The following is a 17,289-nucleotide window of genomic DNA, read 5'->3' as shown; positions in this document are numbered from 1 at the left end:
GAAAGGACAGTTTAATATTTACCGTACTGAGGTGATGTAGATGGAATAAAGTAATTATATTGTAATGTATTTTATTCTACTCTATTGCTGCTAACACACTGTTCTTTAAACAAGTGATCTAAGCTTGAAAGACTGATCATGAATAGGAGATCAGCAGTACCGTATTTTAAAGAACAGCGCGCATACGCTTTTCATTTAGCCACACCCTTTGAGCTACAACATCCTTTCTCTTCCGTATAAACGGAAGTAAACAGTAACTAAGAATAATTTCTACGTTAGTGTTTTTGTTGTTATTTAGACGTTTATTAACACCCTGGAATTCAAAGTATGACTCATTTAACTGCACAGCATCACATACTTACCCCATGTAGTCTTTAATCCGCGTTGGAGACAGGACTTGGTTAATATATGTTAGCTATCTAGGTAACGCTACCTAGCTGCTAAATTGGTTATGGCTGCTAACTGTATGGTTTTTCACACTCAAATAGCCTCCATAATGGAGGTGTTAGCGAATGCCGCCGTGGCAGAGGTCTGTAAACTCGTAGACGACGACTATGCAGTGTTTCGTTTGGAAATAACTCAAAGCCAGAAAGAAAACAGTGCATTGCGGAGGAATCTACAGCTACTTGAACTGAAATTGTCACGGGAGCGCGCAGAAAGGACAATGCGAGAGCGCGTCCTTGCCAGTCGTCCAAGAAATGTCAAGATCTCCGACCGATACAGAGGAATGGCAAGAGGTAACTACATTTTGAAGAAGGCCAAAAATGCCGGGCCTGTCGCCGGTTCTTCTCTGCGCATGTGTCATGTTAGATGCGTTAACCATATATGTTTAACCAGAATTGGGTCTTGGTCAGTTTTTGGATAGGTGGTATGCAATAATTCATCTGATTACTTAGCTAGCTATCTTGCGCAAAGCCACAATATAACTTAACCAAATTCTTGATTTACTGCATTTCCTATTATTTACTCAATGAAAACAATGTGATACATGGAACATAATGTATTGATCAATAAATAGCTTGTGTTACCTTACATTCTTGCCAATGCTAGGCAGTGTCAATAGTGTACAATATAGCGTTGAGCATTGACAGTACCGAACCTAACCACCTCTTTTCCCCCAATCACTCTCTCAGGTGAAGGACATCACACTGGAGGCCACAGGAGTTTTGTGAAGCCAGCGGGACACAGTACATGGAGAGATGACCAACCAATCACTGTTGATGAGGGGAGTGAAACCACAACCCAGCACGTTATTGTGATAGAGGTTAGTGTAATAGTGTTACATAAAAATTACAGTACATCAAATGTGATCAGTTTATTTCATTAAGACTCCCCTCAGCTATTCACTTGCTTACATGTACATCCTTATTTATCTGCCATAGGGGAGCTTGTGAGACTTCCCTATGACATTGTTATCTAATTCAACTCAATACCAGTAACAACCTCCTCTCTTCTTGTGTCAGGATGCAGAGGCTGCAGGTCCTGGGGTCAAGCAGGAGAGGACTGAAGGAGAGGAGGACCCACGGCACAGCAGAGACATCCAGACTGGAGCGGCTGGAGCGCCCCCTGAAGCCACGGAGGACCTCAACACCGCTGCCGCCGTGCCCAGGACCCGACGCAGCATCACGGAGGTCAGTGGAACGGCGAACTCCGTCCTCAAGTCAGAGACAGACACTGAGACTTTAACTGTAACACACAGCCTCTTACACACAGGATCTGACCACAGATCAGACCCAGAGGGACTGGGGCTGGGGAGACTGGGCTGTCCTCCTGCTCCTGGCTCAGAGTATTTACCGGTATTTCACCAGAGCCAGAGGACGGTTCATTCCCATGGTGATGGTGACGTGTTACACTCTGGCAGTGATGATCCGTCTTGTTCATACGCTACAGAGATGGACCCTGGCAACATGCCCTTGGGTTTAGAGACACAGAGTGATCTGTCTAGAGGGGACTGGAACCAGTACAGTAGTAGTGTATACTCTGAAGGGTGCCTAGATAAGAAAGGGGAGGTTATAGTGGTAGATGAGGTGACTGTGAAAGTGGAGGGCGACGCTCCAATGACATGGAATGCGGACGAGACTCACTTAGGAGAAGGACACTCGCAGGGCAACTCCAATGACTTCTTAGACTACAGGGAAAGCTTAGAGACAAATCTAAATGTCCCGACCCACTCACCTTTACACACGTTCAAGGATCGCGACCCAGTGTCCACATCGATGGGGCCTTCCGATTCACACGGCCGCGTCCTTTTCGATCAGGAATTGAACTCAAACGACAGGGCTAGAGCCCAGGCTCAGGGAGGGGGAGACACATCAGGCAACAATAAAGAGAAACGGTTCCTCTGCATGTTCTGTAACAAAGGCTTCAGCTGCCTCCAGAAGGTGGAGATCCACCAGAGGGTCCACACAGGAGTGAAACCCTTCAGCTGTACCCAGTGTCACAGACGCTTCACCCAGGCTGGCACCCTGAAGAGGCACCAGAGGGTCCACACAGGGGTGAAACCCTTCAGCTGTACCCAGTGTCACATGCGCTTCGCTCAGGCTGGTGACCTGAAGAGGCATCAGAGGGTCCACACAGGGGAGAGGCCGTTTGCCTGTATGCTCTGCGGGAAGAGGTTCTCAGAGAGGAGATACCTCAGGATACACCAGCAGAAAAACCATTCCACTCTATAACATAAAGTAACCATTCCACTTGATAGCTTCTGACATTTAGATCAAACCCTGCATTAAAGGTAGACTCAGCGGGATGACATAGATGCACAAAGTAAACCTCAGGAGTAGGTCAATTTCTACAACAACTAAGAGCGTTGTAGTGCAAGGCCAAGACATTGTGGGATATACAGTGCCTTCAGAAAGTATTCACACCCTTTTACTTTTTCCACATTTTGTTGTGTTACAGCCGGAATTTAAAATGGATTAAATTGAGATTTTGTGTCACCGGCCTACACACAATACACCATAATGACTAAATTAAATCTGCTTAACAAATCATGTAATAAGTTGCATGGAGTCACTCTGTGTGCAATAATAGTGTTTAACATGATTTTTGAATGACTACCTCATCTCTGTACCCTACACATACAATTATCTGTAAGGTCCCTCAGTCGAGCAGTGACTTTTAAGAACAGATTCAACCACAAAGACCAGGAGGCTGTCTGAAGGAATTGATGAGTGTTGGAATAAATATATACACAAATGTACAGTGTAAATGTTTGAGGTCCTCCAATCAGGGGTGGGGATGGGGATGGGATTATTGTATGTTTTGTGTTCCGGCATCTCGGGCCGGTGGGGGCAAGCGCACCCTCTGGGAGCGGCCATTTTGTGTTGTCTGTATTGTTTTAAAGAAAAAAAATTATTTATATATATATATATATATATATGCATACACCCACAGTGCATTCGGAAAGTATTCAGACCCCTTGACTTTTTCCACATTTTGTTACGTTACAGCCTTATTCAAAAATTGATGAGAAAAATAACTATTTAATCCATCTACACAACAATACCCCTTAATGGCAAAGCGAAAACAGGTTTTTAGAAAAATTCATTCCAAAGAGTTCAATCTTGGTTTCATCAGACCAGAGAATCTTGTTTCTCATGGTCTGAGAGTCCTTTAGGTGCCTTTTGGCAAACTCTAAGAGGGCTGTCATGTGCCTTTTACTGAGGAGTGGCTTCCGTCTGGTCACTCTACCATAAAGTGTGCAAAGCTGTAATCAAGGCAAAGGGTGGCTATTTGAAGAATCTCAAAAATAAAATATATTTTGATTTGTTTAATACTTTTTTGGTTGCTATATGATTCCATATGTGTTATTTCATAGTTTTGATGTCTTCACTATTACTCTACAATGTCAAAAATAGTAAAAATAAAGAAAAACCCTTGAATGAGTAGGTGTGTCCAAACTTTTGACTGGTAGTATATATATATATATATATATATATAGATAGATAGATAAGACCAGGGAGGTTTTTCCAATACCTCACAAAGAAGGGCACCTATTGGTAGATGGGTAAAAAAAAAAGAAGCAGGCATTGAATATCCCTTTGAGCATGGTGACGTTATTAATTACACTTTGGATGATGTATCAATACACCCAGTCACTGCGTCCTTCCTAACTCCGTTGCCGGAGAGGAAGGAAACCGCTCAGGGATTTCACCATGAGTCCAATGGGGACTTTAAAACAGTTACAGAGTTTAATGGCTGTGATAGGAGAAAACTGAGGATGGATCAGCACAATTGTAGTTACTCCACAATACTAACCTAAATGACAGAGTGAAAAGAAGGAAGCCTGTACAGAATAAAAATATTCTAAAACATGCATCCTGTTTGCAATAAGGCACTAAAGTAAAACTGCAAAGAAAGTGGCAAATACAATGTCCTGAATACAAAGCGTTATGTTTGGGGCAAATCCAACACAACATCACGGAGTACCACTCTTCATATTTTTTTCAAGCATGGTGGTGGCTGCATCATGTTATGGGTATGCTTGTCATCGACATGTGGAATAAGTCAAGGGCTATGAATACTTTCTGAAAGCACTGTATAAGGCATGAGTATACCAAACATTAGAAACACCTTCTTAATATTGCGTGTGTCCCCCCCCCCCCCCCCCTTTGCCCTCAGAACAGCCTCAATTCGTTCGTTTATGGACTCTACAAGGCGTTGAAAGCGTTCCACAGGGATGCTGGGCCATGTTGACTCCAATGCTTCCCACAGTTGTGTCAAGTTGGCTGGATGTCCTTTTGGATAGTGGACCATTCTTGATACACACAGGAAACTGTTGAGCGTGAAAAACCAAGCAGCATTGCAGTTCTTGACACAAACCAATGCGACTGGCACCTACTACCCCGTTCAAAGGCACTTAAATCTTTTATCTTGCCCATTCACCCTCTGAATGGCACACATACACAATCCATGTCTCAAGACTTACAAATCCTTCTTTAACATGTCTCCTCCCCTTCATCTACACTGATTTTAAGTGGATTCATCAAGTGACATCAATAAGGGATCATAGACTGATCAGGTGAAAGCTATGTCATAGAAAGAGCAGGTATTCTTAATGTTTGTTATGAGTTTCTCTGGTATCAAGGATGAAGGATACAATAATATATTTAACACTTAGATGGAGAGTTGATACATGTATTTAATGTACGGCACCGGGTTCGTATAACAAACGGCACGTGCGTTGCCCTTTGTCATCTGAACTCCCCACCGGATTCAACATATCAAGATACACGTGGGTTGCATCTCACTATTCGAATGATAGGCACACAAAATCTCTCAGTTTATATACTGCTTTGCAAGGTAATTCTATCCAACAGTTGCCAACCATTATTAGAATACACTCCCAACTACAATAGTATCACCCTATATGGTATCATCTTGCAACCTAGTCATGAAATTCCATCACATACTCCTTCTAAGATTAGCACCAGTGGCCCCCCAGTCTTCCTTGGCACGCATACCTTCTGGCACCCACCAGTGACAGATATAAATACATGGAATGTCCTCATCCTCAAAATCCTATGCAGCACAATATGAAAGACATTAACAAATCCTGTATAAAAAACACGTAATATCAATGTTTGTATACTCAGTGTACAGTATAAGCTTAAAAAGTATCTTAGGCCTACATATTGTGTTTGTACTGTGTAGGCTATATGATGTTCACAAATGCCTGTTTCATTACTTCCATTCAACTAGTTAATTGTTTTCCCATTACACTTTTAATGAGAAAATGAATGCAGTTCATCAAGTTCATGCAGATATTTTGTTAAGACGTGTTTGTCTGGTTTGCATATGGTGTATTTAAAACTTGTTTATGGTTAATAAACACAAAATGGGACTTTTCATTCCAAGACTTTCATTGAGACTCTCTTTAATATACATCACTTCTGATCTCACCCTATTCTGCATACACCCAACAGTGCTTTATAACCATTATACACTTACTAAATATACCTACACACTAACAAACACCTACTGTACACGCCAAAATAGTTTAGTCTGACTTTTGACTTATCATTGCTGGCTTTTTTTTTTATCCACATGATGGGTTTAACAACAGTATGTCTATTTTTCTGTATATCTAATAGGGCCGGAACGATACCAGTTTCGCGATATTCTTTAGTGTCGTGACAAGGAAACAAAACACGAAGCGGATTTATATTTTTTAGGAAAACAGCCCTAATGTTGAAAACAAACATAATTGTGTTTTCATCCAGAGTCACATTTATTTATTTTCCATAACACACAATATACAGCAGGTTTTTAAAGGACCAAAGAGTCCTTTAAAGGAAATGGTTCCAATCGTTTTTCCACCATTCATTTTTCCCAAAGGGGATTTTAGATACACTTAAAATAAGGGCTGTATTTCGTGTAGGCTTACCTGGCGTGACTCTTTGATAACCATGTAAATCTCTCTAGGACAAGGTGACTTTTATCAATTATATTGTGCTGTATTTATCCCCCCAAAATGAAATGCTAATTAGCTGCTAATGTGGCTATCATAAAGAACTACAAATGCCATGATGATCTGGACGAGACTACCAAGTCGAGGCAAATGTAAGATTCTCTGGATTAACTATCTAATGTTAGCTACATTTAGTAATGATTAAATTGGCTACATTTCTTTAAATGGACAATTGTGAACTGTCTCGTGCAAGTAAATTGACACAATACCTGTTAGCAAAGGTGTCAACTAGAGATGGCGTGCAGGAGTTGCAGGGATTTGTAGTCTTGCATGATGTCTACTTTGATGTTAATTAGCATTTTCGAATCTGAGAGTAAATAGTGCAAAATATATTGATAAAAGTCACCTTGTCCGAGAGAGATTTACATGGTTATAAAAACGTCACGCCGGGTAAGCCTACACGAAACACAGCCCTTATTTTAAGTGTTTCTAAAATCCCCTATGGGAAAAATGAATAGTAGAAAAACGAACTATTTCGCAGTTTGACCGCTAGGTTTTCTGGGTATTATGACACCTCCACAATGGGGCTCTATGGGCATGATGCCTCTGCCCCAACCAATGGCATTTCTTAAAATAGGTCAAATTCAAGGTTTGCTTTTCTTCCGATGGTCTGTAGCAAAATGTTGTGTGCCAATATTGTATTGATGCGTCCTTGACAAGGCTACTAGCTACTACTGTTAGACAACATCCCACGTTTTTGTTTCTCTTTCCCACACATCCATGTGCTTGGAAAAAATGTAAATGAGGTCCTTACAATATGTACGTTTATCGTACATCGTAAGAAAAAAAAAACAGAAGAGCCTTATGGATTTGTCAGACGTGTGCTACAATTTAGCGTTCTGTCATGTGCAAATAAATCAACTTTTTTAATTGGCTGATACGCATTTTGAGCCTGAGAAACTATTTCAATGTAAATAGTTGTTTATGTTTGCAAGTATGGCCCCGCAATGTTTAAAGTGTGTTTATTATCTGTGTGTAACGTACCTGAGGGAGTGTATGTCTGTGTAATCTGTATCACCCCTCTCTTCCAGGAGGAGGAGGGTCCAGAGGTGCTTCTGGTGAAGGAGGAGGGGTGTGAGGAGGGTCTGGGGAACCCTGAGGGGACCATGATCATGGAGGACAACCAGACTACACCTCCTCCTGAACCCACAGAGGAACCAGCTGAGCAGCACAGGACCACACACAGTCTCACTGAGGTGAGCCCACTGTGAACTACTGTCTGAATGGTATTAGCTCAGGGCCCATATCCACAAAGCCTCTCAGAGTAGGACTGCTGATCTAGGATCAGTTCTGCCTTTAAGGTCATAATGAATAAGACTACAGTAGGTAGACAGGTGGTGACCTGATCCTCAATCAGCACTTCTACTCTGAGATGCTTTGTGGATATGGCCCAGGTCGTGATTAAAGTGTAGGACCATGCCTTTGCATTATCAAACCATTAAAGAGTGTCTAGTAATCAAATGTACTAACACGTTTGCATAGTGTCAAATCAACTAATTGCCCAATCAGAAGATGCTCCATAGCAGGGTGCTCAGATACAGAGTCTTTGAGTGGAAAATCTATTAGACAGTGCAAGAGCTGCTGCGGCAGCATCTTGTGGTGCTTTCAAGACAACTGACAACTGGGAACTTCAGGTCTGAGCCAAGGTGAATGCACCAATTTGTAAGTCGCTCTGGATAAGAGCGTCTGCTAAATGACGTAAATGTAAATGTAGAAAGAGGACCGAGTTGGAATTCCGAGTTGGGTGACTGTTCAAAACGGATTTTCCCAGTTGGAGCAAATTATTTTCCTGCGTCACACACCACTTTGCAATGAGCTGGAGGCAGTATAGAAGAATAGAATAGAATAGTATGCATTTTGAAAACATACACTTAATTGTTTGGAACCTGAACGTTTTAATACATATTATGAGGCATAGCTTACATTGCTTGAAAGTAGCATATTAGATCTCCTCTCTTTCTACATTTCTAACGGATATTTTCATCTCTGTCACCTGAAACTGCTCGCTTGTGAAGTGCCCTTTTGAGCACAGTGTTTTCCCGCTAATTGCATTATGGAACGAACATTTGTGGGTAGACTACTGCCTTGCTGCGCTTATAATATGAAGATATAATAGTTTATGAACATTTTAAGCTAAACGTTCTAATCTGTTGCATCAGCCTCGTTGCTTTTTAACGTTTTTTTGATGTAGCCTAGTTCTACTGGTTGGATGAATTTGGGATCTATCGTCCCACAACTGTCCCAGGGTCTGTTTGGAATAGGCTACTTCTTTCTCGACAAGCTGACCAATAGAATAGGTAACCTAAACTTTTCTACTTCAGTAGATTGACATAGGCTAGCGATTTTGCTGTTTGTTACTCGTCTTGTTGGCTGAGGAAAAGTAAATATGGACAGTTATTCTAATATGTTCAAAGTGCACATCAGAATTCAGTAAGAAGGACCGCAGATCGTTGCATCCTCGACTTGCATGTTCTGTTAATATGAACTACCATATTCTAAATGTGATTTATTTCATTCTGAGCACCGTGGTTGGTGGCTCCTTAATTGGGGAGAAGGGGCTCGTGGTAATGGCTGGAGCGGAATAGGTGGAATGTTATAAAATACATCAAACACATGGTTTCCATTTGATGCCATTCCATTTGCTCCATTCCGGCCATTATTATGAGCCGTTCTCCCCTCAGTAGCCTCCTGTTGTGGGTGGACGCCCTATTCAGGTTACGCACCCAATGCATATTGGTCCGGTATATTTCTCAAATGTCTGCTAAATTAAAATGTTGCCGGTCAAATGTCCGGCGCCACACTTTCCTAACAGAAACCCTGCTCTGTATCTCTTACAGTCAGTAAACATGGAGAATGGGAAGCCTGATCTGCTGCTAGTCAAAGAGGAGACAATAGAAGACGGACCAGAGAGCATTGATCTGCTGAGTGGACTAAAGATGGGGGAGCAAGGTAAGGAAGAAATACATATAGCCTACATACAGTAATAGATTATCAATGGGAATAGTGATGCGCCTGGCTATTATATTTTCTTCATTCATAAAATTAAATCAATACAACTTATGTTTACATACAGAAACACATCATGTATGAACTTGACCAGATAATTGAGAGAGAAAAAACTCCATATGTAGAGTTTTCTCTGCCATGTTTGTAAAGTCTATTTTGTAACCTCTTCCTGCAGGTGGTTGGCTGGAGGATGACAGAGGAGACTGGGCGGCCATCTTGGATTCCCAGACCGGTGAAGCCAAGGGCCCGGGGGATGACATCACCGAGCAGGCCAGGAACAGAGGCGACATAGTGGAGGTCAGTGGATGGGACAGCGTCCTCAACTCTGGGCTGGGGAACAACACTGTTAACCACAACCAAAAACAGAGAGTTGAACACAAAACAACAACCAAATTTAGTCTCCATGACAACAGACTGGCTGAGACCAGGACGAGACATAGATTTGGTCCGGGGGGACGGGGAGGTGTCCATATGCAGCTGGAGAGAACAGATACAGACTCGGCTAGCGATGCTCCGTCCTGCTCCTATAGTTGTGATTCAGAGAGACTGATGGCGCCTCAGGTTAACCACCTAACAGGTGCTGCCTTCAGCCTGCCTTCTATAGGATCTATCAACTGGAACATGGACCCTGTGACAACACAGACACTCCCTGGTCTTCATCCTCCTCACACTCTCCTAATGTTAAACCAGACCTCAGACAATGCCAGTGCCTCAACACTGAGTGGCTACACAAGTCCATTGACAAATGACAGTAGTAGAGATGGAATCAGTAAAGCTGGCAGCGCCAAAGAGAAGAACTTCCCGTGTTCGTTCTGTGGGAAAGTCTTCAGTTTCCGCAAACAGGTGGAGATCCACCAGAGGATGCACACCGGGGAGAAACCGTTCGGCTGCCACCTGTGCCGGGCCAGTTTCTCTGACTCGTCCAACCTGAAGAGGCACCAGAGGGTCCACACAGGGGAGAAACCCTACAGCTGCCCCCAGTGTGAGAAGAGGTTCTCCCACCAGCCCCATCTGAAGAGGCACATGAAGATCCACACTGGAGAGAAGCCGTTCACCTGTACGCACTGCGGGAAGAGGTTCTCAGAGAGGAGCTACTTCAGGATACACCAGCAGAAAATGCACACCGCCCATGTATAGAGTATGGTGACGTAATTTACATTTTACATTTTAGTCATTTAGCAGACGCTCTTATCCAGAGCGACTTACAGTTAGTGAGTGCATACATTTTCATACTGGCCCCCCGTGGGAATCGAACCCACAACCCTGGCGTTTGCAACGCCATGCTCTACCAACTGAGCTACACGGGACTACGTCATGTAATGTAGTACTAGTTAGTTTGTTTGTAGATAAATATGTTGGTTTTGGATGTAGTAGGGAACTGGATGAGGTGAACTGAGGAAAGAATGAGTATGATGAGGCAGAGTAGATGATATGGTGATGGTTGGTGTAATGGTGTCTGTCAAAATGCTTCACTGATGAAAAGTGACAACCTTGTCCTGTTCTTTGATGCTGGTGTTTTATAATGAGGAAATTATAGTGCCTTAATTCATGTTTACTTGACATGAAGTAGTGAAGATGTGTGTAATGTAAACTTTCCAAAGTATTCTAAAATTAATTTGATCAAAGCAAGGGTACCAAATTTACAGAAAAGTTCAAGTGTTACCATAGTGTGAAAAGTTACAGTGGGGAAAAAAAGTATTTAGTCAGCCACCAATTGTGCAAGTTCTCCCACTTAAAAAGATGAGAGAGGCCTGTAATTTTCATCATAGGTACACGTCAACTATGACAGACAAAATGAGAAAACAAAATCCAGAAAATCACATTGTAGGATTTTTAATGAATTTATTTGCAAATTATGGTGGAAAATAAGTATTTGGTCAATAACAAAAGTTTCTCAATACTTTGTTATATACCCTTTGTTGGCAATGACACAGGTCAAACATTTTCTGTAAGTCTTCACAAGGTTTTCACACACTGTTGCTGGTATTTTGGCCCATTCCTCCATGCAGATCTCCTCTAGAGCAGTGATGTTTTGGGGCTGTCGCTGGGCAACACAGACTTTCAACTCCCTCCAAAGATTTTCTATGGGGTTGAGATCTGGAGAATGGCTAGACCACTCCAGGACCTTGAAATGCTTCCTACAAAGCCACGCCTTCGTTGCCCGGGCGGTGTGTTTGGGATCATTGTCATGCTGAAAGACCCAGCCACGTTTAATCTTCAATGCCCTTGCTGATGGAAGGAGGTTTTCACTCAAAATCTCACGATACATGGCCCCATTCATTTTTTCCTTTACACGGATCAGTCGTCCTGGTCCCTTTGCAGAAAAACAGCCCCAAAGCATGATGTTTCCACACCCATGCTTCACAGTAGGTATGGTGTTCTTTGGATGCAACTCAGCATTCTTTGTCCTCCAAACACGACGAGTTGAGTTTTTACCAAAAAGTTCTATTTTGGTTTCATCTGACCATATGACATTCTCCCAATCCTCTTCTGGATCATCCAAATGCACTCTAGCAAACTTCAGACGGGCCTGGACATGTATTGGCTTAAGCAGGGGGACACGTCTCGCACTGCAGGATTTGAGTCCCTGGCGGCGTAGTGTGTTACTGATGGTAGGCTTTGTTACTTTGGTCCCAGCTCTCTGCAGGTCATTCACTAGGTCCCCCCTTGTGGTTCTGGGATTTTTGCTCACCATTCTTGTGATCATTTTGACCCCACGGGGTGAAATCTTGCGTGGAGCCCCAGATCGAGGGAGATTATCAGTGGTCTTGTATGTCTTCCATTTCCTAATAATTGCTCCCACAGTTGATTTCTTCAAACCAAGCTGTATACCTAATGCAGATTCAGTCTTCCCAGCCTGGTGCAGGTCTACAATTTTGTTTCTGGTGTCCTTTGACAGCTCTTTGGTCTTGGCCATAGTGGAGTTTGGAGTGTGACTGTTTGAGGTTGTGGACAGGTGTCTTTTATACTGATAACAAGTTCAAACAGGTGCCATTAATACAGGTAACGAGTGGAGGACAGAGGAGCCTCTTAAAGAAGAAATTACAGGTCTGTGAGAGCCAAAAATCTTGCTTGTTTGTAGGTGACCAAATACTTATTTTCCACCATAATTTGCAAATAAATTCATTAAAAATCCTACAATGTGATTTTCTGGATTTTTTTTCCTCAATTTGTCTGTCATAGTTGACGTGTACCTATGATGAAAATTACAGTCCTCTCTCATCTTTTTAAGTGGGAGAACTTGCACAATTGGTGGCTGACTAAATACTTTTTTCCCCCACTGTATTGTACTTCATGTTATGTGAGTGTATGACCATTTTGTTGAAATTAAATACAAAATTGACTCTGTGCTGACTGACTAGGTTATTTTTGTTGCAGGGACTGAGTTTCCCTTATCTCATTGGAACAAAAACATTATACTTCATTCTTGAATCAACACATTTAAATAATAAACTCCAATGGCTCCATATTCTTAGGTACTTGAATCAATCCATTTTTTTCATAAAGCCCTTTTTCAGCAGTCACAAGGTGCTATACAGAAACCCAGCCTAAAACCCCAAACAGCAAGCAATGCAGATGTACAGTTGAAGTCGGAAGTTTACATACACTTAGGTTGGAGTCATTAAAACTCGTTTTTCAACCACTCCACAAATTTCTTGTTAACAAACTATAGTTTTGGCAAGTCGGTTAGGACATCTACTTTTTGCATTGTCGTATATGATGAATGGTGGCAATTATTGCTGTCAACAAAAAGAGTCCGCTCATACTGAACTTTGATCATAAAGTTTATTCAGATCACAAGCTTCAGCATTGATGACAGACTCGCGAGGTCTGGAGAGCAGTGTCCTCCCATTCTAGGGGCTGCTCTGGGGTTTATTGTCTAAAACCCTTCTTATATAGACAATACCAAAATAAGGGTTACCCCCTCTTCTGGCCAATCACCAGTCTCCCCTCGGGCGTCACCCTCCAAGCGGCACATTTCAAATAACATCATAAAACATCCCCCCTCTGACCTGAACAACCAACATTCTTTCAGTTCCATCTAAAACATTTAACAAAGGCATAATCTTCAGATACGATAGCATGACAAGTAATTTTTCCAACAATTGTTTACAGACAGATTATTTCACTTATAATTCACTGTATCACAATTCCAGTGGGTCCCCGGGAACACCCATACGTAAAAATGTATGCACACATGACTAAGTCGCTTTGGATAAAAGCGTCTGCTAAATGGCATATTATTTATTATTATTATTAACATACACTAAATTGACTGTGCCTTTAAACAGCTTGGAAAATTCCAGAAAATTATGTCATGGCTTTAGAAGCTTCTGATAGGCTAATTGACATTATTTGAGTCAATTGGATGTGTACCTGTGGATGTATTTCAAGGCCTATCTTCAAACTCAGTGCCTCTTTGCTTGACATCATGGGAAAATCAAAAGAAAGCAGCCAAGACCTCAGAAAACAAATTGTAGACCTCCACAAGTCTGGTCCAGCCTTGGGAGCAATTTCCAAATGCCTGAAGGTACCACGTTCATCTGTACAAACAATAGTACGCAAGTATAAACACCATGGGACCACGTAGCCGTCATACCGCTCAGGAAGGAGACGCGTTTGGTGCGAAAAGTGCAAATCAATCCCAGAACAGCAGCAAAGGACCTTGTGAAGATGCTGGAGGAAACAGGTACAAAAGTATCTATATCCACAGTAAAACAAGTTCTATATCGTCATAACCTGAAATGCCGCTCAGCAAGGAAGAAGCCACTGCTCCAAAACTGCCATAAAAAAGCCAGACTACGGTTTCCAACTGCACATGGGGACAAAGATTGTACTTTTTGGAGAAATGTCCTCTGGTCTGATGAAACAAAAATAGAACTGTTTGGCCATAATAACCATCGTTATGTTTGGAGGAAAAAGGGGTTGGCTTGCAAGCCGAAGAACACCATCCTATAGAAAATGTGTGGGCAGAACTGAAAAAGCGTGTGCGAGCAAGGAGGCCTACAAACCTGACTCAGTTACACCAGCTCTGTCAGGAGGAATGGGCCAAAATTCACCCAACTTATTGTGGAAGGCTACCCGAAACGTTTGACCCAAGTTAAACAATTTATAGGCAATGCTACCAAATACTAATTGAGTGTATGTAAACTTCTGATCCATTGGGAATGTGATGAAAGAAATAAAAGCTTAAATAAATCATTCTCTCTACTATTATTCTGACATTTCACATTCTTAAAATAAAGTGGTGATCCTAACTGACCAAAGACAGGGAATTTTTACTAGGATTAAATGTCAGGAATTGTGAAAAACTGAGTTTAAAATAATTTGGCTAAGGTGTATGTAAACTTCCGACTTCAACTTTAGAAGCATGGTGGCTAGGAAAAACTCACTGTGTTAGAGATGGGCTTGACTGTGGTTAACATTTTATAATATTATGTTATATTCCCTATTGGAATTGACATTTTAGTAATTTAGCAGACGCTCTTATCCAGAGCGACTTACAGTTAGTGAGTACATACATTTTCATACTGGTCCCCCGTGGGAATCGAACCCACAACCCTGGCGTTGCAAGCGCCGTACTCTACCAACTGAGCTACACAGGAATTTGGCCTCTAGGTACCCTCTGTAAGGCCAGAGGTCACCGTAAAGCAGGTCTCAGTAACTGGTATCTGGGCCCCTGAGCTATAAAATCGTTCATGGGTGTCCTTAAGCGATTAAGATGTTTCAAATGTATATTCTATTCAACCCCAAGATCTCCACCTTGATTTAATGCTTTGGCACCGGGCATAGAAGGGTAAAACAGCGAACGGATAAGGCAAGAGTATTTAGGTCAGCCCTCCCCACTGGAGGGGGAGAAGATTTTCTGCTGACCTCTTAGAGGAACGTGTCTGTCTTCCCATATGTCTGTCTTTGTCTATTAGACCTTTAAAATATATAAGTTATTTTACATCTAGCATTTCTCCAAACTTTGACCAGTTTTCAATTCCTAACAATGGCGCTGCAAGCAGGGTGGGCTTCTCATCACCGGAGGCCACGTGACAAAAGAGGTGAGTGCTCTTTCATATTAATTTAGAATGATATGAATTTGATATAGTCGCACCACCTCACCTGTAAAGTTAATGTTAAAAGTAAAAGTACTGACCACGTTTGTCTCTGTGTGTGACCCCAACAAATTGCAAAGAACTGAAGTGAATCTGATAACTGTTTGGTGTGTAAATGTGAAAAGCATTGATAAGTGTGTTTCCTTCATACATTTCTGGGTTGCGCACGCTGCATGACTGTCTGTTCTCTGTATGTTTATGTCACAAGAGAGCTCTTTTGGCACCTTTTGGGGTGTAGTGTATTGCAATACAATCACGGTAGCTAAAGTGAAGGATTAAATTGAAGTCTCAGCAAGATGAAACTCCAAATGACAGATATGGCACTTTTCATTTTTATGAACTGAGCAGGAGGGAAGGACCTTTTGGTGAAACTCCATATGATGATGCACTGTCCTGATTATTTCATATAAGCAGGATAAAAATGGGTAAGCATGTGCTGGCAATGTGTGATTGACTATGTGCATATGATTTATGGTGAAGGCAACAGTGCATGTTGCGACAGCTGGGTGCTGCAGTTTATAGTGAAGACAGTAGCCTAAGGCCAGATTTTTCTCCAAGATGTTCAAATGTTCATAGATGACCAGCAGGGTCAAATAATAATCACAGTAGTTGTAGAGGTTGCAACAGGTCAGTACATCAGGAGTAAATGTCACTTGGCTTTTCATAGCCGGGCATTTAGAGGTTGAAATAGCAGGTGCGGTAGAGAGAGAGAGTTGAAAACAGCAGGTCTGGGACAAGGTAGCACGTCCGGTGAACAGGTCAGGGTTCCATAGCCGCAGGCAGAAGAGTTGAAACTGGAGCAGCAGCACGACCAGGTGAACTGAGATGGAGAAAGAGAGAATTAGAGGGAGCATACTTAAATTCACACAGGACACCGGATAAGACAGGAGAATAACACCAGATATAACAGACTGACCCTAGCCCCCCCGGCACATAAAAAAGTGGTTGTAAATGTAAATGAAGATCTCCTCAATTGCACGAGCCCGAGGGGGCGACAAACCGGACAGGAAGATCACGTCAGTGACTCAACCCACTCAAGTGACGTACCCCTCCTAGGGAAGGCATGGAAAGCACCGTAATTGGGTCAGAGGCAGAGAATCCCAATGGAGAGACGGGAACCGGCCAGGCACAGACAGTAAGGGTGGTTCCGTTCACCTTCGCACCCCTGGGCCAGACTACACTCAATCATAGGACCTACTGAAGAGATGAGTCTTTATTTTTTATTTTTTTTATTTTTTAATCTTTTTGTAATCTTTTTTACATATTTTTTTGTTTCTTTTTTATTTATTTTTTGGGGGGGGAATGGATCAGCTTAATATTGCAGATAGATTGTATCTTCTATCAATGTAATTGTCTGCATCACTTCCAATCCCCCATGTTTTTTTTTTTATATATATATATTTTTATATATATACTCCCCTTTATTACTTTTCAACCCCACCATCCTTTCCCTACTTGGAGTAAATTAGTGAACAACAATGCCCAGGCCTCTACTTCCGGTCTATACTTACTATCTACACCTTATGGACAGAGTTAATTTTACAATAATTATATTATATATATATTTTATTTTTTTTGCTCCTGAACTTCTTCTACTCTCAACCTCTCCGATCATTTTCATGATGTCCATCCGGTTTGCTTCTATATGCCATATCTTTCTAACTGTGCTCTTTCCCAAAAGCTCCCAACATACAACCTATATACTTATTA

General features: G+C 41.9%; 2 protein-coding genes across 2 annotated transcripts in view; both read left to right on the top strand.

Moving 5' to 3' along the window:
* Positions 1–227: 227 nt before the first annotated feature.
* Positions 228–17,289, top strand: part of LOC311110400 (uncharacterized protein) — a 65,454-nt gene continuing 48,392 nt past the window's right edge. The window contains exons 1-3 of the mRNA XM_084188948.1: positions 228–737; positions 1,134–1,264; positions 1,464–1,631. Of these exons, the coding sequence (XP_084045074.1) occupies positions 452–737; positions 1,134–1,264; positions 1,464–1,631 (585 nt within the window). The 5' untranslated portion in view covers positions 228–451. The remainder of the gene's footprint in view (positions 738–1,133; positions 1,265–1,463; positions 1,632–17,289) is intronic.
* Positions 2,217–11,157, top strand: LOC311110409 (uncharacterized protein; the record flags this gene model as incomplete). Its single annotated transcript, XM_084188957.1, has 4 exons — positions 2,217–2,399; positions 7,501–7,665; positions 9,307–9,418; positions 9,651–11,157. The coding sequence occupies 4 exons, from the start codon at positions 2,217–2,219 to the stop codon at positions 10,610–10,612; spliced, it is 1,422 nt and encodes a 473-aa protein (XP_084045083.1). The 3' UTR covers positions 10,613–11,157.

Source organism: Coregonus lavaretus (assembly GCF_964263955.1).
Source record: "Coregonus lavaretus genome assembly, contig: SUPER_35_unloc_5, whole genome shotgun sequence".
In the NCBI taxonomy this organism is placed as follows: Eukaryota; Metazoa; Chordata; class Actinopteri; order Salmoniformes; family Salmonidae; genus Coregonus; species Coregonus lavaretus.
Note: the sequence above shows the minus strand (reverse complement) of the source record. Positions and strands in the feature narration are given on the sequence as shown.